The sequence below is a fragment of the Chironomus tepperi genome, unplaced genomic scaffold (assembly GCF_022539635.2).
Source record: "Chironomus tepperi strain 1889 unplaced genomic scaffold, CSIRO-AGI_Ctep_v1 contig_85, whole genome shotgun sequence".
NCBI lineage: Eukaryota > Metazoa > Arthropoda > Insecta > Diptera > Chironomidae > Chironomus > Chironomus tepperi.
In genome coordinates, this window is record NW_027226207.1 from 7006774 (window position 1) to 7030023 (window position 23250).

Consider the following 23250-nt stretch of genomic DNA (forward strand, 5'->3'; position numbering starts at 1 on the left):
AAGCCTTCAATTCCAACAGTCAAGCATCATACAGCTGAACAAAAAAGAACCTCTGTATTTGAATGCTAAATGCTAGGGGGATAAATCTGTTCCTATACGGGTAATTGTAGTATGGGAATAGCTACATATATACATAAATACAGTCTCTTCCTTGTAAATGGGAACCAGAATCTACAGCCAAATAAAAAAAAGGACTCTGTAATCTCTATGTGTGTATATGTATACAATCCAGCCATATTATCGTCAATTCAATTGTATTTGAGTGTGCATTGTGTCATGTGCTATATAAAAATTGCGAATTGAATGTGTTGATGTGTCTGTAAACTGTGTAATTTTCCTGCTTCTGTTTTTTTTTTTCTCATATTCCCTTCACTCTGTCGACACAACACACAGCATTCAACTCCCTCCTCGCCTTCTCGTTTTTTTTTTTTGGTGTGTTTAAGAGGAAACAGCAGCAGCAGCAGCAGTAGAAAAAAAAAATGTTCTTTTTGTGTCGTTTTGATAAGCGAAAAACATTTTATATTTTTTTTGTTGGTGTTGGTTGGAAAATGCTTTGTGTATGACATGAAAAATGGAAAATGCGATCAATACTTTGTGGAAATAAATTTTCAACTTGTTCTCTTCTGTTACAGCATGCTCTCTTTTTCGGCTTTGTAGGGAAAAAAAATGTATAACTTCTGCTTTTCCTCTTTTTTTGAACAGGGGGGAGTTGTTTGGGTGTTTTGTAACGGATGAATTGGGAATATCTTCACTTACTTCTTGTTTGTTGATTAGTTTATTAAATATTTAAGGAATCTAGTACTAAGCCGGCTTAGTGCACTGGAAAGGCAAATAATTTGATGATTTAGCTTAAATAGCAGTTAATCAGCATCCAGAATGAAAATGTTGTGTTTGATGTAAGATATCATCACTAACAATCAGAATTTACCAATAATTTAGCTTGTTTTGAATCAATGATGAATTAGGAAATCCAGGAAAGGACGGAAAAGTTCCAAACTGATTGAAGATCAAGCCAGTTTTTGACATTCTATAAGTGCAACAATAGATCATCGAGCTAATGGGCCAAATAAGTACCTCGAAAAGCACATTTTTGAAAAGTCCAGTATCAGACTGATGCCCTTTTGGAATCATGATTCATTCATCTAGCAATTGTATGATTTCTTCAATTTTGAACAATTTTCAGATAGTTGTCTGAGCCTTGGATAGCATTAGGCAACAATTAAAGATAAACTGACACTTAGTCGGCACAAAATAGTCACTACTCCATTTGTTGGTCTTTTTGGTATTTTTGGACAGACAAAGAGCATGCTTTCATGGTACAAGAATGCCACTTTTACGTTTAAAAGCGGTTTATTCACCTGATTGGGTTCTTGTCCTCTTTAACGTGCGTAAAAAAGTTAAGCACTTTGGACAGAATAGTTTAAATTGCCAGGTAAAAGTTTAGAATCTGATATCCGAATAATATGAATTGTATCTACATCTAGGTACACATGCTTAATCACTATTCACTATTCAAAATCAAACAATTTAAGAGATTAAAAATTGAGACATTATAAACAAAAGATCCCCATCATCAGGAAGCAATCAGATTAAAACTGCCCATCACTACACAACAGACATCATTTCCTCACAAATCCCCATCACATCCTCCCTTTTTCATAATAATAATAATATTTTTTATTATTCGGAACATTCACATCATCCATCCATTGAAATCAAAATGTTGTAAAAAGGAAGGATAATGTGTATGAATAAGCGTAAGGGGTATGAGGATGATGATACGTATACACATAAAAATATTATGTAGACGAGTTAGGTAAATTGAAATTATCACCCTGGAAATGAAATTTAAGAAGAAGAAAATACACGACAAGTTCTACCATTTGAATGATATGAATGACAAATTGTTATTTACATTTTTATGGCAATGAAGAATTCTCGACGTAGCAAAAGAAACGACAATACGTGTGTGGGTGGTTGTAAGGCATGGTAGGCAGGAATGAAAAGAAGAAAGATTGACGCTTTCAATGAGAAAATTAAAAGACATTAACAAGAAAATTAACAAAATATTAATCATTTTATTATTTTTTTTTGATAAGAAGTGAGAAGTTACTTCCTGATGTTGTAGTTGTGCGGATTGGAATGAGGATTTATAAGTTAGAAATTAATTTGAAGGTCTATAAGGAATGTCGTTTTAAGCAGTGAATTGTAATTAAATTAATTGTTTAAATGGGACGAAAAGAAATTTTTTTCGGGTTGACTTTTGGAAGTCTTTTGAGGAACGAGATTTTTGCTTTCTTGAGTTATTTGGGGGTGGATTAGAATTGGATGCGGTAGAAGTTGATTAAAAGTAAACAGAATAGAGTGAAATTCAGATGGGAACAATATTTCAAATTCTTGTTGCTGATTTCTTGAGTAAATCATTATTAAACATGAAGTATGACTAGATGACATTTAGGTATGATTGGAAATTGTTCGAGAAAGTGATCTTTATAGTGAATACAGTCTGGTAAACCTATGTACTACTCGATATTTTTGAAAATTCCAAGAATTGAATGCCTATTTCTGGTTCAATCGTGGCTTAGCATCAAAGAATCGGTATGAACCAAGATATCCAAAAATGAAGAAAATTAGCATCAAATCAGCATAAAATCTGCATTAGGAAAATGTAGAGCCAGATTTTGCTCGTCCTCGAACCTGTACAACGCTGTATCTTAGACACATTCTTGACCTTTTTGGAGCCATCAGTCTTCAGCTTTCTTTTCTTGCCTGAAATGCTGACACTGCAGCTAAGTTGAGTTCTTTAGATCTTGATATGACTAACAAATATCCAAATAGCTCCCAATAAAATTAAATGGCCTCCATATCAACCTTGAACATCCCGAGCGACACATTATGATGAAAATGCTGTAAATGCATTCATTATCACATTTTGATCAGAGATTGAAGCCGCTGATAATTTAGTCGGCGAACAAAGTAAGCGAACATTTAGCCGCCGACCTTAGAGTCTTCGATCTCCAACCTTGATGACTTCAAATGAACGTAATATGATAGAAAAATCATCATACTTATTGAATAACTTACTTCTTTGAGCATACACTTTGAGCACTTTGAGCATATTTGTACTCAATATACTCCATGAACTCAAACAGTAGCCACAAAACGTAAAGAGAAGAATCAACGAACGGATTAAGTAAGACTCCCTGAGTTTGAGTCTAAAACTGGCTCTATTGCAGTCAACCGGTTGAAAAATTCATCATAATGTCATCAAGATGCATTTACAATCTCAACTTCATAATATGCCGCCCGGGATTCTCATAATTTCCCTCACAAACCCATTAAAATTCACCATCAATACAAAAAATAATTTCTCCATTTAATACATTTTCCGTACATATTCAGCATACACAAAAAAAAAATTCTCTCCAAAATTCAGTCTCAAGCATAAATAAAAGAGAAATGTTATCAATAGATTCAAAAAATGTTTCCGTTACACATAGCAACGGCATAGAATTTAAAAAAAAGAATAAAGACATTCACAACCATTTTACAGATGATGCTATGCTGCAGACATGACAACAGATTCTACTCGCGCAGTCGCATAAATGCTAATTTCTTAAGGACGCTTGAATGGTTTTTGTGCACCCTTGAGATTTTTTTCTTGCTTCTCTTCTCTTTTTCTCATATTTGTATTGGGGACATGCTGAGATTTGATTTTATTTATGTTGATGAAATATTACTTCCGGTAAATTATACTTCTTTTTGTGTATTATATTGGGGAATTGTTGGATATGTTGATGATATGTTGCTAAGTATTGAATTTAAAATGGATAAGAAAGTCATGCGCTTGTGTTGTTAGTGCCATTTGCTGACTAGGTATGTTGCCATTTTGGTCAATGTTTATTTGAACCTGAATCAGGTTCTACTGCTGTCTACCATTCTGTAAGTAATCTACAGCATTTAATTTAGCAGCAAAAATTGAATTAAATTCAATATAGTTGTTCCAAGTCTCTAAAATTCGTCAATAAATGATAATTGACTGTCAGAAAGGAAGGAGACCTATAGGATCACCCAGAAATGACGTAACGCATAGGAACGTAGAAGGAGAAGTTGGTTAGGCATTGGTTTTGCAATTTTGGCTCATGATTATGTTACAAAGTGGATCAGTGGAGGGATGACAGGTCTAAAATCGCTCTTTTTATGATTATGTCATTTCCTAAAGTCTCCTGAATGACCCAAATGACATTAAACGCCATAGAACTCGAAGTCAACTCACATGTTGTATGGATTGGTCAAATTCAAGCTCCAATACACCATTTACGAACAAACCCTCATCAACACATCTCCCAGAAAAAAACCAAAGAAGCTCCAAAACAGTCCACAAACCCAACACAAACTTAAAACAGTCCACAATCCACAAACCTTCAATCAAAATCTAATAATTTTCAATAAAAAAATTCAAGAAACATTTACAAAATAATCCCAAAACAAATTCCCTGTAGACGGAGTCACGAAGTAGAGCAACACAATTTAATAAAGACTGTCTTATGACGGCCATTAGATTATCTGGAAACAGACGAAAGTTATTTTTCTATTATTTGTGTGGAGATGAGGCATGGCAGGCAGGCGGTTGAATATTTTGTAGAGTTTTGGATGCAAGCAGGAAGGTAGGAGTGAGGTTATCAAGATTGAACCTTAGTTTCGTCCATTAAGACCCAAAAGTATCCATTAAGACTCAATAAAGCCACTCCACAGCATTAATTGCCAAAAATTTAAATAATTAAATATCCAGCATCGTCCAAAAAAATCCAGACATATCCAACCCATAATCACACTAATTGACAGACTTCAGCAATAAACTTTTTAATCACCCAACAATTTTTTTAAGTTCCAGTACTCATAAAAATTAATCCCCTAGAATCCATTTCGTACGCAACAAAAAAGAACGCCTTTATATTGCATATAAAAAATTAATCTACATAAAACACATATGAAGCTGTGAGCAGATACAGCAATACAAAAAAAAAATCCACTCTCATTACCGACGACGGCACAAAAAAAAGTAACGGCATACACCATGTGATTCAGCCATTTAATTTAGCCTCATTTATGCCACATTCATTCATTCAATCCATCTAAAACAAATCTCATAGTAGTAGATAAAGTCAATTTATCACAGCACAAAATGTTTTTGTTGTATCTTTACTCATTTTGTTATGCTGGGGGTGCAGGGATGTAGTTAGGAGGGGATGTTGTTGGAGATTCATTTGAGAATCAGATTTAGGGTATTTTATGATTTTGAGAGCAAACAGAAGTATTCTGATGATAGAGATTAAACTGAATTAGCCATTGGAAGCTGGGAAGCAGTAGACAGCAATAAGGCCTGTTTCAGGTGCCATTCAAGGAAGACAATGGGTCACAATTGATATATATGGCAAGATTACATTCTATATGATTTCTAGGATTCGCGGATAAGTTTAGTTGATAGATACAGCACTGTTTTTAGTATTGGGAATTGACAAGCTGTAAATTACGAAAGAATCAGCTTCAAGCATCATCTAATAAGCACTATGGGTTGCAATTGACCTATAGAATCAGCACCGTTGCTAAATTATAACATTGGACCCATTTTTGAATCTGATCCTTAATTTAGGGCTACTCTTGAAGTATCGAAAAACTCACATGAACATAACCAAGTGATTCGACAAGGTTTGAGTCAACCAGACCCAATAGAAACCATATCCAGCACTATTATCAGTCTTCATACCAAAATTCCTCAAATTCCTCTTGAACCCACCTCCTTCCCCTCCATAAATCCTAACTCCATCCCCATCAACCCCATATTATACATTTCAGTAATGCTACAACACATCACACACACACATTACAGTCATCGACTTGTCATTACTGTGTATCATCATCATTTGTTTCATAATTTTCATTCACACGACTTCTCTCGCATATTTTTTTCCATTTTTGTTCTTATTCACATCCATTCAACCGCAATAACATCATAACATTAGATATCAAGCCATTCATCCTTCATACTTCACAATTAGAATGAACAGGCAGTGACTCTTTCTTCAAGGTCTTCTCGGAAACTCATTTTTGCTTCACTTTTAACTTTCTTCTTTCTGTTTCACTTGTGTCATTGGAAGCATGAGCAGTTTTTCGTGATGACAGAAATTATTAGAGAGACACTTTGTCATGATGATGAATTAATCGGTCAATGAAGGTTATAAAGTTGGGGATGTTAATTGATTTTGTGATGAGTTGTTAGTGGTTTTGACAGGAATATTCGTTGGAATAAAGGAGTGATGAGGGAATTGAAGGAGATTGAAGGAGAATGCGACTGTGTTAGACAGTTAGAGAGGTTTGAGATCAATCTTGGATATTGCTTTGTTCAGGGATGGTTGCAACGTTATGTTTAGAATAGAATATAATGTTGGGTTTGCCTATAGCAACGGCACTGCGTCGATAATCTGTTGTACCATCCCAAATTCTCTAAAAAGTGCCTATGTCTTTGATAAAACCAACGATGTCCAAATAGCGCTATTTTGGTATATCCATCGTTATGCTTATTTCAGCTTTGTGCCGTATTGGTCAGTAAAAAGGCGATTATTGGTTTAGGAATGGATTTAACACTTTTGAATTAGTCTGTGAGCTTCCTTGATAAGTGTAAATGCGGAACTGACGAGTTCAGCTTTGTATTGACCTAATACCGTACTGGTCGTCGAATATGTTTGCTTCTGTTGTTCAGAAACTCAATGAACAAGGGTATTGCCACGTGGGAGTTTCAATGGTAATCGTTATGTAGCAGTGAGGATCAAACTGTGAGCCGCGGCACACATTGGAGATAAACTTCGACCGCGCTAGTGCGCCGCTGCTTAAAGTTTGAGTATCACTGCTCCATAACGATTACCATTGAAACTTCCACGTGGCGATGTCTTGATCATTGAGTTTCTGGCCAGTGCGGCATAAATCCAGTTCGTAAGGAGCTAAACTCATTGGTTTCACATTCACAGAGAACAAGGAAGCTCCCAAAACAATCTAATGGTGTTAAATCCATACCTAAGCCAATAATCGCCTTTTACCTGTCCAAACACCCGATAAGCAATCTCCAAAACTTCCGTAATTCGCACTAAAGTCAATTGTCCTAGGTTGCCTTTTAACATATTTTCTCGTTCCCTTTCACATGCACATTAGCAAGCATAAAGGTTTTTTTATTCCTTCTTTATTAATTCTCACAATCTTCCATACACAAAGCTGATGATGAGAAAGGAAAAAAGAAGAAACAAAACAAAAAAAAAAGAATAATTTTTAAGCAGGCACTGATGGTATAAATAAAAATCATCCATAAAACACATTGTATAAGCACGTTGTGTGCTGTTTCGCATAGGGACCTTTTACGATACTTTTTTTTTCTCTCTCTTTTACTCATTCCATAGCTAAAAAATGATTGATTATCATCCATTGTGAATGAAATGCAGCAGCAGTAAAAAGAATGTATGTGTATGGATATAATGTGCTGGATATTGTACATAAATATGTATAAGGGACTTAATGTAACGTTATAATGTAGGGTCATAAGTTACAGATATATTTAGATGTAGCTCGATTGGATATAGGAGTTGTTTGGTTGAGGATATGCTGTGACATATGGTGACGTAGGGATGGGAATGGATGGAAAGGGGATGCAGTTAGGGGGAATCAGTGCTGGGGATCAGATGCTGAAGGATAAGTGGCTTGAAAAGGTGTTTTTGAGATTTTTAGACTTCAAATTTGAGTTCGAGCATCAAAAACTAGACAAAGCCAGACTAAAAGCAATTTTGGACTTGATATTGATGATTGACAGACTATAGACACAATGAGAGCTAGTTCGCAGCTATTTAAAAGTGACTATGAATTACAATTGATCTGTACGACCAGATTATGCAGTATGAACTGTGAAAATGTACCGGTAATGTCTCAATCTGCATTCCGTCTAGATTTCGAGTATTTATTGAAGTCCACTGAAGTCAAAACATCGAAAATCCATAAAATGCAGTAAATAACTACCAAAATTCATTCCTCCATCCAACGACATAGTCTCAAACTCTTAAATCCTCATACAGCCTTCAGCTACACAGATAAACAAATCCACATGACCATTGAATGAGCTAATGCACATAAACTCAATCTTAAAGACTTTAAAGTCCACACCAACAAAAAAACTTCCCAACCAATTCGCATGTCCAACAAATTTTTTTCAAATTTTTTTATGTCTTTCACTAAAAAATTCTTTTTTTTTATCCTGCATCCAAACTTTTTAATCAACTGAGAATGAACGTGTGCATTGCACATGAACAAAGACTTTTATTATCCAAAAATTATTCATTTAACAGTAAAAAACAAAACAAGCAAGCAATGAAAAATATATATTTTTTGTTCTGAACTAACCAAAGTTTGCTGTTCTTTTGGGATCTCAACTTTTATTGTCCTTTTTTGTTTCTCTACCGTCACTATTCTTTAAGTACTGTTATGAACTGAATGCTGGAGAGAGAATCAAAAAGTGAACGTTATGGATTGTTGTTGTACGTAGGGATGAAAACTGACAATAATTTTTGAAGTTTACATCGGAGAGAATTGAGAGCTTTTGAGAACGAAAAAGCTTGGTGGTGAGTTTGAATATTTTGTGGCCGTTGTGAATGTTTTGTGATGATGGATTTAAGAGTTGGATTTATTTTAATGTTGGATTCTTGAGATTTAGCTGCAATAGATTTGTAAATGCGAAGGTTTGTTGAATATTTTGATTCTTACGTACTTATTTTGATGACCGGTGTTCATTTCCGAGGAGAACAGGCTGAGATTAGTCTGATAACAAACTAGGCATGACGACAAGCTCCACAAATGTTAAGCTTATGACTTGTACATCCTGGAAGGCTGGTAGGTGAAGAAATGACTGAAAATCTGATCACAGTCTAACTTGATTCTAGTCTAAAGCCGGATTTCATAGAATCTAAACTAAGTCTAAACTAGACCACGCTAATCAGTGATTTCTGGACAAAATACCAACTAAACGCAGTCTGTTCTACTTGGAGTTGTTCAACAAAGGTACTACACAATGAAATTAGCCTAGAATGATCAGTTTCAATTGATGGCCGGCTGCAATGTTGCGCAAAAATCATGAAAATTGAACGAATGCTCACGTACTGTCAGGTTCTCCTATATATGGGTCGATATCCCAGATTCTAATCTGCAAATAATCAGTTAATCTATCAATGATCCGGCCTCAAGCCGGCGTGACCATTTCTTGGTGTCGGATTCGATCCAGATTCAGTTTATGCCAGAGTCACAACGGCCTGATCCAGTATTTTTGATCAAATAAGTGACTTCTGTCATTCGAGAAACTTGTATTGCTAATCGTTGAATATCTTGATTCCTTTAATTTATCTTTCCAGTTCAAGCTTCATCAACCATCATAGATTACTACTCTATAAAATTCATGCAAAAAAGATAACACACCTCTCTAAATTTCCATTCAAAATCAACTTTTTATAGTTCAAGAAAAGTCAATAGCTACCCCAAGTCATAAAATATCCACAACAGTAACTTACCCAGCACCAAACAAAACTTTATCTTCAATTCTTCTACTCCTTTCAATAGAATCTTATAAAAAAAGACATGTATGAACATGAAAAGGACATAAATTCTTAACTCGACTCATGTGCCACACCAAAATGACCAATTTCCTATGGCAAAATGTTTATTAAATAGGGGATGGATGGAGGGATAGACTATAAAATTCTTATATCAGTTGCTCCTTAGCCTCCTTTTCAATAAATTTCTTAAAAACTTATCATTTTTCCTTTTTAGATCTTCTTATTCTCCCTTTTACTCCTTTTATTCTGTTTAAATAAAGAAGGTAATAAAGTCAACACCTTTTTTTTCCTCATCAATAGACCTTTAAACCGTTTATGCTGAATCATAAAGTATTACGGTAAATACATCTATATTTGTCAAGGATCTGTAATGTTATTTTGATGGATTGTCCAAAATAAGATAATAGATTGAGTGTGATTGTTGGTTCCCTTGGAAGAGTTTTGAGGATTTTGATGGATTTGAAGGGATTTGTGGATGGGTTGTTTTGAGGTTTTCTAGGAAATTTCTCAAGAATTTCGTCAAATTTGCCTAAATTTTTCAAAAGTCTTCAATTTTTGGACAAAATTCTCAATTTTTTGGGCAAATTTCATCAAAATTCTCAACTTTTTGGACAAATTTCTTAAAATTTCTCAATTTTTTTGGATAAATTCCTTGAAAATTCTCAATTTTTTGGGCGAATTTCTTCAAAATTCTCAATTTTTTTGGATAAATTCCTTGAAAATTCTCAATTTTTTGGGCGAATTTCATCAAAATTTTCAATTTTATGGACAAATTTCTACAAAATTCACAAATTTTTAGGCAAATTTCTTCAAAATTCTCAAATTTTTGGGCAAAATTCTTCAAATTCCTTCAAAGTTCTTCAAATTTCCCATAAAATTAACACAAAGGAATCCAAACTCAACCAAAATCCCCTCAATTCCCATTCATTGACATATGATCCACCAACCCACCAAAAACCACACAAAAATTCTCCCGAATGCCATAAAAAAATCATAAAAAAGGTACATACATTAATGCCCTCAAATAACCTTTTTTTAAGCTTTGAGTTAAAAATTCAAGCATTTTTGTTGTTGTTTATGTTCAATATCTACTTCCACTCGAAGTGTATTAACCTTTTGTACACTTCACACATGTCCATACTGTACATAAAGGAATGATAGTGCGATATAAAGACCAAAACGTAAATCGACGTCATAATAAATTCTTTCATAGAACTGTACACAATATTTCAAGTTATTGGAACTAATTTAATGTGGTCTACGACATCGTGGCTGTTTTATTTTTCTAAACGAGCTTCCTGAATAGTTTTTTGCAATTTTTATGTAATTAAAATTAAATAAGTCAAACCTGACCGTCCGATCACTTAACCAAAAGAAATAGGTTAACAGTAAATGGACTAATAATTATTATTGGCAGTGGACGGACATAATTAACATAATTTTCTTGGCTTCTTTCTTATGTCCACAACAAAAAGTTATTTTTATGACGTTTCGTTCTATTCTTACTTCTTGGTTCCGAAAGAGTTTAATGAATGTGGTGGAAGGGAAATGTCTTCATGCTTTACGTCTGAATGATTATTAATTGCTGATTGCCCAATATGTAGATATATATTTTGCGAATGAGGTAGTTGGAAAATTACTAGAACAATTAAGAACAATTTTCATGAGACGGTGGTTGCGATGGAAGTTGAACGATAAGAAAAGTATTTGCGATTTTTATTCAAGAAAAAATGACCGGTCGAGTCTGAAAATATGTATATGCTTTACATTCACAATCGCATAATCTAAACAACCACAATTTTAAATCAATTAACTGTTATTATTTGCTGTTGTTGCTGTTTTTATTATTATTATAGGCTTTGGGTATGAAATATTTTGAGTAAATACTGAAAAATTGTAGAATTTTCTGATTCCGTTGGGGGGTTTGTGAAGTAATGAGGTTTGGTGTTTGATAGCGAGTGACTTGCTTTGCCTTGTTTTGAGTCATTTTAGAGAAGATTTTCCATTATTTGAGTCATTTTGGTTGAGATTGTTGATTTACTTCATTATTTTGTCATCTTGGGCTTGCACATCCTTTTTCGAAAGGCACACGGCGTAGAAATTGTTGAAAATTAGGCCTTAATCAAACTTGGCTCTAACCTGAAACCAAATTTTATCCTATTTAGTTTTAGGCCTGAGTCACGCTTGTCTGGAGTCACATTTTCAACCATTTCTATGTCATGTCCTTTTCAGGTTTGTTGCATGAAGAAACTGTATCAAACTGAATCTAATTTCCAATATTCTCCTCATATTATTGGTGGGCAACTTGTATGGACCAAAAATTCTAGAAAATGCTATGAACCAAATGCCGTGTACGATCCAGTATCCAGGCTTAACACCAAAGTGTAACGCGAAAACTGTCAAAGTGCACCACTGCCATATATCATGGACATTCCTCATGTACAATCCCAATTTAGAGAAATTATTTATTCTCAGTATTTCACTAATTTCTCTAGAAATAACTTGAGCTAATTAAGCCAAGCTAGTAAATTCTTGAAAATTTCTATGTTCAGCCGACAGTCGAAACTGCAACATCAGACAAATATAGCCAATCAAGTATATAGAATGAGAGACGACTGACCTTCAGGAAAAAAAGTCAATTTAGTTTGGCTGCATTGGTCAGTCTCGACGAAATTTTGTGAAAAAAGAAGCAAAATTATGGCGGTGTTGAGATAATTGGATGTCCCGTGAAGAGAGAAAGAAGAGGCTTTTGGGGGAATTGTGATGAAGGAAGTAATGAGTTTGAGATGATATGGTGCAATATTTTGATGGAATGGAATCAATGTTGAGAATTTGTTGATAATGTAGATCAGTTGTGTGCAACCTGTAGATCAGTTGTGTGCCAATGCAAGCTAGAGTGCCAACAAAAATGTTCGGAAATGCCATGAATCGTATGCCGTGTGCAATTTCGGTCGAGGCTCATCACAAAAATGTGCCTAAACTGATGTAGATTGATTTCAACTTAAAAATGCGATTTCAGAACAAGATCTTAATAAGTTAGAAACTAATAAGTAAATACGAGGTTTATATGGAACTGCTGAACTACCAGAGTTGCCAGGACGCTTTTGCGGAGTTGCCGTCACTGGAGTCCGGCCTCTTAAAGTTCAGCTCAACTAGAAATGATTAAATGAGTCTGAAAGGATTCACACCGATAAAAAAAATTTTAATATTTCCATATTAGATTTGTATTAAGCTTTTTCCTAATATTTTTTATTAGATTCTAATAGTTTTTTATTAGATTTTTGTTTAAAATCCAAAAGTTTTAATATTTTCTATTGAATTTTAATACCACTATATTAAAATTTAATATTTTAGTATTAAAATTTAATATTTTATCATTTAGTATTTTAAATATTAAAATTCAATATTTTTGTATTAAAATTTATATTAAAATTTAATATTTTAGTATTAAAATTTAATATTTTAGTATTAAAATTTAATATTTTAGTATTAAAAATTAATATATTTCTATTGGTAAAAAAATGTGAAGTGTCATTACAATTTAGACTTAGTAATTAAAATATTTAAAATGTGTGTTAATAAAGTGCAATAAGGATTCAAGTGAAATTAAAGCTCTGGATGAGCATCTACAAATAAAGTATAGATCTAAATTGGGGTAATTCAAGATATAAGGACCAAAGGTAACTTTTCTCTTCAGGAAATTGATAAAAATCCATATGTTAATAAAAATTTTCTTTTTAGTAAATAAATATTGAAGTGATCTGAACTGGATGTTCGATGAACAAAGGAGAACATAGCACTGGATAAGAAGTGGACGTTCTAAATGACTGGATTTCGAGCAATGATTCCACTTTTTAATGGTAACAAAATTTAATTATTAATAATAATTCAATTCATTAATTCTTTATAAATTTTGCAGCTGAAAAGACAAACACAGGAGTCAAAGAAGTGAAAATTTATTCAGAGTCATTGAAAATTATGAACCAGAGGAAGCAGTCATATATATGGGCACTAATGAAAAACGAGGAATGGAATTCATCACTTTTAGCCTATCCTTACGAATAAGATTCCAAATCAAAAGCTTTACATGGCTTTATAAATTCTGTTCAACTATAAATATTTTATGTAATTACCACGTTAAGTGTGAAAATACATTTTCAATATAAATAAAGTTTAATAAAATTATATTAAAATCGAATAAAACAAATATTAGATTTAATAATTTTTAACGGATTTTTCAGTTTCAAAAATTTGAAGAAATTTAATATGCTAATATTAAATTTTAATACGGATATATTAAATTTGGAATGACCACAACGGTTTTTCTTTTTTTAAATTTTATCTCTAAAATTAATACAAATCTATTAAAATTTAATATTTTTGTATTTGAGGAAAATCTAATATTTTGTATTAGATTTTCTCATACAAATCTAATACAAAATATTAAATTATTTTTATCAGTGCAGTTTCGAAAAGACGAGAAATTATGTCTTCAGGCTAGTATTACTCTTGCATCACAGTCCAAAGATCCTCCATAAAAGCCATAAAAATTCATTAAATCAATAAAGTTAATCTCCAGCTATGACGTCCATGCACAGTAGCCTCAATTTTGCTCCACATAAATTCCACCAAACTCGTCAAACTTCAAACATTATTTCACATTACATCACATTGCCTACATCATTAATTATGTCCATATTTCAACAAAATAAGTAACAAAGAGTTGGATTAACTCACAAACACAACACAAAAAATTATGATTATCTCATTTTCAAATATTTATTTTTATTTATTTATCATTATACTCAGTCTATACATAAAAGAGTTGATCCTCTCTTGTCTTCTTATTTTTGCTGCTACTCTGGCAGGGAAAAACACAAAAATTTGCTTTTCAACTCAATAGTCATCGCCTTATAAAAGGATTAAATCTCATTGTGGGTATTTATTACTGTAAATTCGACCTTAAGATGAGAAAAAATAATATTGGGAATTGGTTGGGGATGTGGTTAGGTGTGAGTGACTAGAGCGCATTTTTTGGGTGTGTTGAATTGAAGGACTAAGGAGCATTTAAAGGAAGTTGGAGATTAACGGTTATTGAAAATTTGAAAATCAATGGTATAAAAATATTTGAAAAATAACAGCCAAATTTTTTTGAAAATTAACTGCCAAGAAAAATTTGAAATTGACAGTTATGTCAAAAATATGTGAAAATTAATGACCAAGAAATTTTTGAATTTTAACGGTCAAAATAAATTTGAAAATTAACGGTCAAAAAATATTTGAAAAATCAGCAACTAGACAAAGCAACTAGCACTGACAAACAGTATTGACAGTCAGTCAGTCAAACCACACACAATACTCACCCTCCTTCCCATCCACAAACATGCTCCCAAAACACAAAAGAGAAGCACCAAGAAGTCGGACGTCACAACTCCGAAATCCGTCGTCTAATCCTTTAACCCGAAATAGTATAGTAAAAGAAGGATCATGACTCCATACATTTTTATGATACTATTGTTCCGTAAAGTCATCGTCATATACAAAAGCAAGTCTAATCCTGTTGTTGACAAATATCCTAGCTATGTATATTAGATTAATAGCTCCTAAGTCACTTTCCTTTGTTTCTATTTCGAGTACGAAGATACATTTCGTAACAATAATTTACCTACTCATGTATAGCCTCTCATGTTGCCAGTAACCAGAGCAATAACAATAAAAGATTTATGATTATGCATAATCGTATTTTTTTTGGGTGAAAGACTTTTACTGACTTAAAACTTTGTATTCTCTTTGATGTATGGAACTGGTGGGAGAGAGGGTATTAAAGGGGCAAACAAAAAAATTGATGGCGCTATGTACTGACGTCTGTGGCTAGACCCTTTTTATTGTTGTTGCTCTGTTTTCCGTTATTTGCTTCTTAATTTGTTCAATTTAGAGTTTCTAGTTGGAAATGGAAGGAGAAGTTTATGCAAAATTATATGTTTGGGGATTTTTGTGAATTTTAGAATTTTTGAGCATATTTTACTTTAATTTACTTTAATTCAAATCTCAATAACAGGCAAAAAGGCCGCTTTTACCGTATTGGTCTTTCTGTGACATGAAAGCATATTCTTTGCCTGTTAAGGTCGTCGATTGCAAAGCAGTGTAGATATGCAACGACAATGAGTAATCCAATTAATGTAAAAATTAGCTTAATTTGACATTGCGTTAAACTTTATTATCAAAAGAAAATTATGAGATGAACTGATGAGAGAAATTGTATGAGAGATGAGTTCAAGTCTCAATTCTTGTTAATTTGATTGAAAAATTGTATAAACCCATTTTTTCTCATATTTAAGATTCTGGAAAGGACAATGAGAATTAAGTTTTAGGAACGGGAGCTTAAAATAAAGTTGAAGCTTGAGACAGACTTGCATTTGAGTTTGAATAACGACAAGTAAAAGAGGACAGCCTTTAGAGCCTACTCCAACAATTCTAAACCTGAGATGTTATAAAAATGCTTTAGAACTGGTCATCAACTAGTTCATTAACTTGCCCTCAACCAGTTATAACATGTTCTTGTCGGCTCGGAAAAGACATTTAAAACGTAAAAAATTTTGATAAACGTTATGTGAAATTATGAATTAATAAATAGCTTAAATAACAAGCTTTGGTTACTACAGGAGCTATGATAGCTTATTTTTGGAAGCGAAACATCCTCCTGATGATTCCAAAGGTACAAATATCATGATCTAGAATTTGTAGCAATTATCAACCTCTGATCTGCACACAATACCTTTGTGAATCTATGAATTTTGAGTTTCAGCCGAGTTTTCAAGCAAGATTTCTAAAATTCTTTTTGAATAATTTCATAATAATTTTTAAATATTTCAATAATTCATTAAATATTCAGCCTGACACTGATTGTATTTATAACAGTATCGATAGTATTTTGTCCAATGTGACGGCATCAACAGTTTTATCACTGTATTTGTACATTTCTTTAGGAATATGTATATCAAACTATTTTAGATTCAACAAACTAAGCTAGTGCTTCGACTAACATTTGAATTTGAACTTATTAAAATCAAATATCTAGACATTGTTCATTAACAAACTAGTTCGCTGACCGTGCAGATCAATTGCGATCTATGACTACTCTTAAACGTCTCCTAAAGCTATGTAGCTCTATATGTGCCTTAATTTTGATTAATTATCAATTTCAGATCTTGATTTTGTGCATTAGGATGTTAAATTCGAGCTTCTTAACGCAATTTTAATTTAATTTTTCGCTTCGTTTATTTAATTTTGCATTCCTTCATTCCATGTGCATCCATAACAGCCTAATTTCAACAAATCCAAAACTCCACTTCAAAATATTCAAAATGGACCACCATTCAGGTACATCTTTAACATTTTATTGAACAATAATTTAATACCTACTTGAGATAGCACTTGAAAATGTTTAAAGAGGATTGTCACTGCCCCCAAAGTCATATAAACTCAAGTAGGGATTAAAATCTTATAATAGAAAAGCTAAGAAGATGAAAATTATTCTCAGAAGATGCTCAAGAGATGGAGACAAGGTAAGCAAACAAAGGAATTGGTGCAATAAAATAATAATAATTTTTAAAATTGAATTTTTGAATTTTTTGAATTGAAAATTGGAATTAAACATTAAATTGAATCCAATTTGAGTTAAAGTCCTAAATAAATTATCCCAAATTGACCCAATTACGCCTAATCCCATCGACATCTCATTAACTTCCAACTTCAAACTCATATATCCATTACAAAAACCAACAATCCTTAAATATCCAATCTCATGTCACCAATCTAATTGCATAAAATCTTTGATTCCTTTTTTTTCGCCCAAAAGTCATCAAGTGCCAAACAAAATACTCGAAATAATTCACATTTTATGACTAACGGCTCTTCAATTTCCGTCTCTGAGACGACGACTTAATCCCAGGTAGATTTTTTATATTCTCTCCGTCCGACAGCCAAAAAAAAGAAGTAAAAAGTTCATTGTTTTCTTTATAATTATGAGCAATTGTCATGTTATTCTGTCACCAGACGTTATCAATAGTTGAGGCTTTAAATTCTCGTGCATTTGTCGAGTTTAGCTTAGTTGAGAATTTGAAGTGCAAGGTGCAAGTTGTGGGTGAAAAAAAAAATAAATATTTCATAAAAAATATGAAAATAAAATTGAGAAAGTTTATAAACAAGTTTTAAAGAATTTTGAGAAAGTTTGAAAAGAATTGGAAATAAGAAATTGACACAAATTGGACTAAAAATTGAAATAAAGAATTTTAAAAATTCAAAAAATATTTAAAAAGTTGGAAAAATCGACAATTAAGTTTGAAAAATTGAATAAAAAGTTAAAAATTAAATTTAAAAAATTGAAATTGAATTCAAATAATTTAAAATAAGTTGAAAAATTGGAATTTAATTTAAAAATTGAAATTTGAATTTGAAAATTGAAATTTGAATTTGAAAAACATTTAAAATTGAAATTAAAAAAATAAAAACAATTAAAAATTGATTTTAAAAATCAAAAAATCTTCAAAAAAAATTGAAATTTCATCAAAATAATTCAAAAATTCACCAAAAATCCCCACCAAATCATGATGCTCGACAACCAAATCACATCCCTAGACACCCAATCATACGGATACGACATAATGGTCACAAATCTTCCAGCAATTGATAAATTAACAAATTCAACAAGTGTATCATTAAAATATTGGAATCCAGCAACAGATGATGATCGCTCAAACAACAATAACACTGCTACTGCCGCTGTTATACTTAAAAATGGTAAGTACAACAACAAAAGAAAAATGTTTCATTGACCGCATCGACTATATCCATCTTCCTTTCCAACAAACACAAGAAATATTTCAAAAAATGATGATAAATTGACTTTAATAATATTATATATCTCCTTTGTTGCCTCCTCGCTTCCGTGTGTGACTTAAATCTCCCTTTTATTCAATCTTATTTCATATCTAAGCTACTGCTGAATGAGAAAGACATACCACATAAAAGAATAAGATGAAATTTATATTTAATAAAAGCCAATTTTTTTCACATTTCGCGAAAAGAAAAGAGTTTTTTTGAAAGTAAGGAAATTTTTGAGGTATAAGGTGGTTAGAGCGCATTTTTTTGATGGGGTATCCCATTTTGAGTCAGATTCTTGCAAAAAAGGCAATAAGCAATTTTAACTGTCCATATTTCAATATTTACATAGCCTAGAAGTTATATGGCTTGAATATGGCTAGAAGTCCGCCATAAATCTGGCATGACTCTGGCTTCGAGTCTTATTTGATGAAATCCGACTCTAGATGCCGCTCTGGACCGGATTTTATGACTTTCTTATTCAATAAGCATTCAGGGCAGTCCTTATACGAACTTAGCACCTTAACATACAATTCATGAGTGCCAAGCCCTTACATAACCTCAAAACACACCTATAACATATCCAGCACCCAATCTGCACTCCCTTTAACTCCTCCAAATCTCTCAATACCTCCAATCTTCCACCACCAAAAAGAAAAGAAGCAAAAAAAGCCATGCAAAAAAAAAATAAGAAAATTGAGATCATCACTGGCATGTCTTTGGCACAGCAGCAACAGCAAACATTGAGATGGATAGATATTAAATCAAAGTCCTCGGGAGCAGCACAAAAAAAAAAATACATTACATATAAGAAATAAATAATAAAAAAAGTTATATTACATCACATGTGTATATATTCAGCTATAACATATTAAAACATTATGCGGTTATAGCATAAAAATTTCAATATGTTGCTTACACACACATGATCCATAGTAGATAGAGAGATGAATGTCGACAGGCAATGTGAGGGATTATTTTTTTTTTATCTCATATCAATTTTGGATGTATGGAAATAAATAAATACTGTGTATGGCTTATGAGGTGAACAAAAAAGAATTGATGGCAAAAATGGCTTAGAAAGTTTCATTTTTTTTTTTTGAGGCTTGACTTCTTATTTTCTGTGGGAAATATTGCTGAGATGAGGCTGTGATCTTTTTATTTAATGGGTGATGGGATTTAAATTGGGATTTATTGGACTTTTTTTGGTTGACAGGTTTGGTGATTTTTGATGTGAATTTTGGAGGTTATTTGAGGGTCTTTAGGGGTATTTAAGGGTATTTGGGGGTTTTTAGGAGTATTTGAGATGCAACTTAGTCCAGGAAACAGGTCTTGTCGTGAAGTGTGTGAATGAGGAACATATGCAGTCACGTACTGGATTTAGACAAGCCACACCAAGTCCCAACCTCAATTTCTTGCGGTGAAGACCGTGAATCCTAACCTCAATTTGGGGAGGAGTCAAACAAGGCTCTGGTTAACACAGGGTGCATTGGCCTAGCAAGCCGCCATCCTCAAACCAAATGCTAAGAGCCTTAACAAAGGAAGTAAGGAACTTAATTCAGAATTGAATTAAAATCACCAAATATCTCCACAAAAGTTCCAGTAATCTCCATAATATGACCTAGTTTTAGATCAGATACCAAAGATACTGACGCCCGTCACTCCATACCCCCACCAAATCCACCCATACATCCACAATTCTTCACCATTTCCTCTAACTTCCTTCAAATTCTTAATTTAATAAATCTCAAAAATCACACAACAAAGCTCCCATCAATACCATCAGTTGTATCATATATGATTGCTAAAAAATGAAATATTTTCTAAATAAATCTTTCACATCGCCATTGAGGCATGAAAGGCAGTGTGTAATATGCATACACCAACCCCCACATTCACTATATTGATACGCCATTATTTAGCATAAATATTTGCATTTAACATATTTTTATTCAAATTTTGTTTCTTCTTTTCTTATGTACGGTGTTTGTCGTTCAGCATCCGTAAATTCCCATAAATCCTTAATTTAATAGCTTTTTTTCTCTGGCTTCTTTTTATTCTAATTCTGAGTTGGATGGAATAGAGAGAAGAAAAAAAAAGTCAAAGCGAGCTGTTTGGGGGGTCGTGCGATTGGAATGTGATGTGCTTAGCTAGTTTGGTTTAAGGCTAGTTACTAGCTTGGTTCCCTGCCTCAGTTGGGGTGTGTGTGGGGTCGTAAGGCTTCATAGAAAATGAATTTAGTCTAGTTTATCACCCAAACTCAGAATTTTCTTGTCAATCCTGTAAAGTTGAATGAACATCCAAAAAGGTTCCTAACCTCAAATTTCATTAAAAATCACGGACATGAATGGCTTGCTGCTTCTAATTTCATTTTTATCCATCAAAATCGACCTTAGTATTGCCATTAAGTCACTTTTAAGTCCTTTTAATGTTTTCTCGTCTACCTTGCGACCTAGAGGCTCAAAAGTACCCAATAGGGCATCTATACCACTCTTTAGAACTCCCCATAAGCCCCAAATCACAAAACCTCCAAACAATCCCCTCCTAACGCACTTGTTTCCTTTCGATAGAAATGGCAAGATACATTGTGATAAAAAATACGCAAAAAATGCAGAAAAAATTGTGAAATATTTGAAATTTAAATTTTTTTCATCTCTTGTTGAGTATCAAACTGAAGTTTTTTCCATCGCTCTTCTGTTTCCGCATCCCACAATATCTTTCAATCGGAAAAAAAATATGTATATCTAGTCGCTATTTTTGCATGAAAAAAGGAAACGAAGAACAGGAAACAGAAAAAAAACTTTTGAGGATGAGAAAGATGGAGATATTGGGAAAGAAATCTGTCTCATCACTGTCGGTTGGATGAAATGTTGAGGAATAAAGAAGATAAAGAAAATGCGAGGATTTAAAGTTGGAAATAAATTGTAAATTGGATATTTTGTAATCAAATTCTTCTATTTTTTTTCCTTTCAGAATCTAAAATGGTTGACATCATCGGACATCACAAGAGATCCAGAACAGCTTACACTAGCGTTCAGTTGATCGAACTCGAAAAGGAATTTAACATTAACAAATATTTGTGCAGACCACGTCGTATTGACCTAGCCAACCGTCTTCAATTGACTGAAAGACAGATTAAAATTTGGTAAGTGTCTAGGTTCGAATCCTTAAAATTGTTCAACTTCATACTAAAGTCTGCTCGACTTCAAGTTCGAATCCCATCAAAATTCAATCAATTTCTAACCTCAATCTCCAATTTCAGGTTCCAAAACCGTCGCATGAAGCACAAAAAAGACACAAGCAACGTTAAATCCGTCAACAAATCATCACCATCATCGCCAGTCTCATCATCAGACAGTATCAACAATCAGCAAATTTTAAAATCACCAAAACATCAACAAGATACACCAAAACAGGACGAATGTCATCAAAAAATAGTCAAGAGATTAATGTCACATTCACAATATTATCCATCAACAAGTGTAGTTAAAAGTGAAGGGAACATTACGCCACCAAATCAAAATAATGTAGCTCAATTCACGTCTTATCCTTATACAGTCTCACATTATCCAACATCAGCATACAATTATCATCATCAAATCTACAGTATTAATAATAATAATAATGTTATGATGACTGATTATTATCAAAAAGACTATGGCTTTACACAACAGGCACAGCAGCAAGAGCCAATTCAAAATTCATATGCATACAGCACAATCAACACATGTCTCACAACACCACCACCATTATCAACACCAACGTCCATCAGTAATTTTGATTGTTCGCCATCAAGCAGCGATTATATTTTCAATGGCGATTTTAATTTGAACTTTAACGGTTCCGATTTTGATGCCTCATTTCCTCTCATTGACGGTATCAATAGTAGTAAATCGTTACAATTTTTTGATAATGATCAGTCACTGGAAATAAAGCAATTATCGCCGATTAAAATTCAATCATTTGATGATGATGATGAGAAGAAATGTTTTAGTGATGAGAGTGATGTTGTGAGTAGTAGCCAATCGATACAATTACCATCTGTTGGTGTAAATTGGAAATTTAGTGAGCCACAAATGACAGCTTCTTATTAAGAATTTTTTACTATTTTTTGTGGATTTAAGTTTTTTTTATTGTTTTGTTAAGGTGTGGTGGAGGAAATTTGAGATTAAGCTTTCGAAATTCAGGAATTTTACTTTCGAAATCCAAAAGGTTTATTTTCGTAATTCAATTTTTCACTTTCGAAATTCAAATTTAATTTTCGAAATCCGCATTTTTACATTTAAAGTTAATTAAAATTCGAATTTCACTTTCAAAAATCGAATTTCACATTAAATTTCAATTTTAAAGTTCAAATTTCAATTTCTAAATTTGAATTTAACTTTCGAAATTCAAATTTTACTTTCGAAATTCAAATTTCACTTTCGAAGTTCAAATTTTCACTTTCTAAATTCCAATTTCGTTTTCAAATTTAAATTTCACTTTTGAAATTTAAAAATTTTAGATTCGAAATTCAAATATTCACTTTCGAAAAACAAATTTCACTATCGAAATTCGAGATTTAACTTTCGAAATTCGAGATTTAACTTTCGAAATTCGAGTTTTCAATTTCGAAATTCAAATCTATTTTTCGAAATTTGAAATCTTTGAAAATCTCTCAAAATTCCTCACACCTTCCTTAATTTTAATTCCAATTTAACTTTATTGTACAAAGTAGAACCAAAAAAAA

At 32.7% G+C, this 23250-nt stretch overlaps 1 protein-coding gene across 1 annotated transcript; it reads left to right on the top strand.

Annotated features, from left to right (window-relative positions):
• The first annotated feature begins 18304 nt into the window (after positions 1–18304).
• On the top strand, positions 18305–22615 carry LOC139086525 (uncharacterized). Its single transcript, XM_070634990.1, has 3 exons — positions 18305–18440; positions 21495–21666; positions 21784–22615. The coding sequence occupies exons 1-3, from the start codon at positions 18305–18307 to the stop codon at positions 22613–22615; spliced, it is 1140 nt and encodes a 379-aa protein (XP_070491091.1).
• Positions 22616–23250: the final 635 nt, after the last annotated feature.

Bases quoted from the DNA above. Each gene is read 5' to 3' on its own strand.
- LOC139086525 (XM_070634990.1), top strand. From the start codon at position 18,305: ATGGTCACAAATCTTCCAGCAATTGATAAATTAACAAATTCAACAAGT. The intron at 18,441-21,494 runs GTAAGTACAACA...TTTTCCTTTCAG, and splicing joins CGCTGTTATACTTAAAAATG to AATCTAAAATGGTTGACATC. The intron at 21,667-21,783 runs GTAAGTGTCTAG...CTCCAATTTCAG, and splicing joins GAAAGACAGATTAAAATTTG to GTTCCAAAACCGTCGCATGA.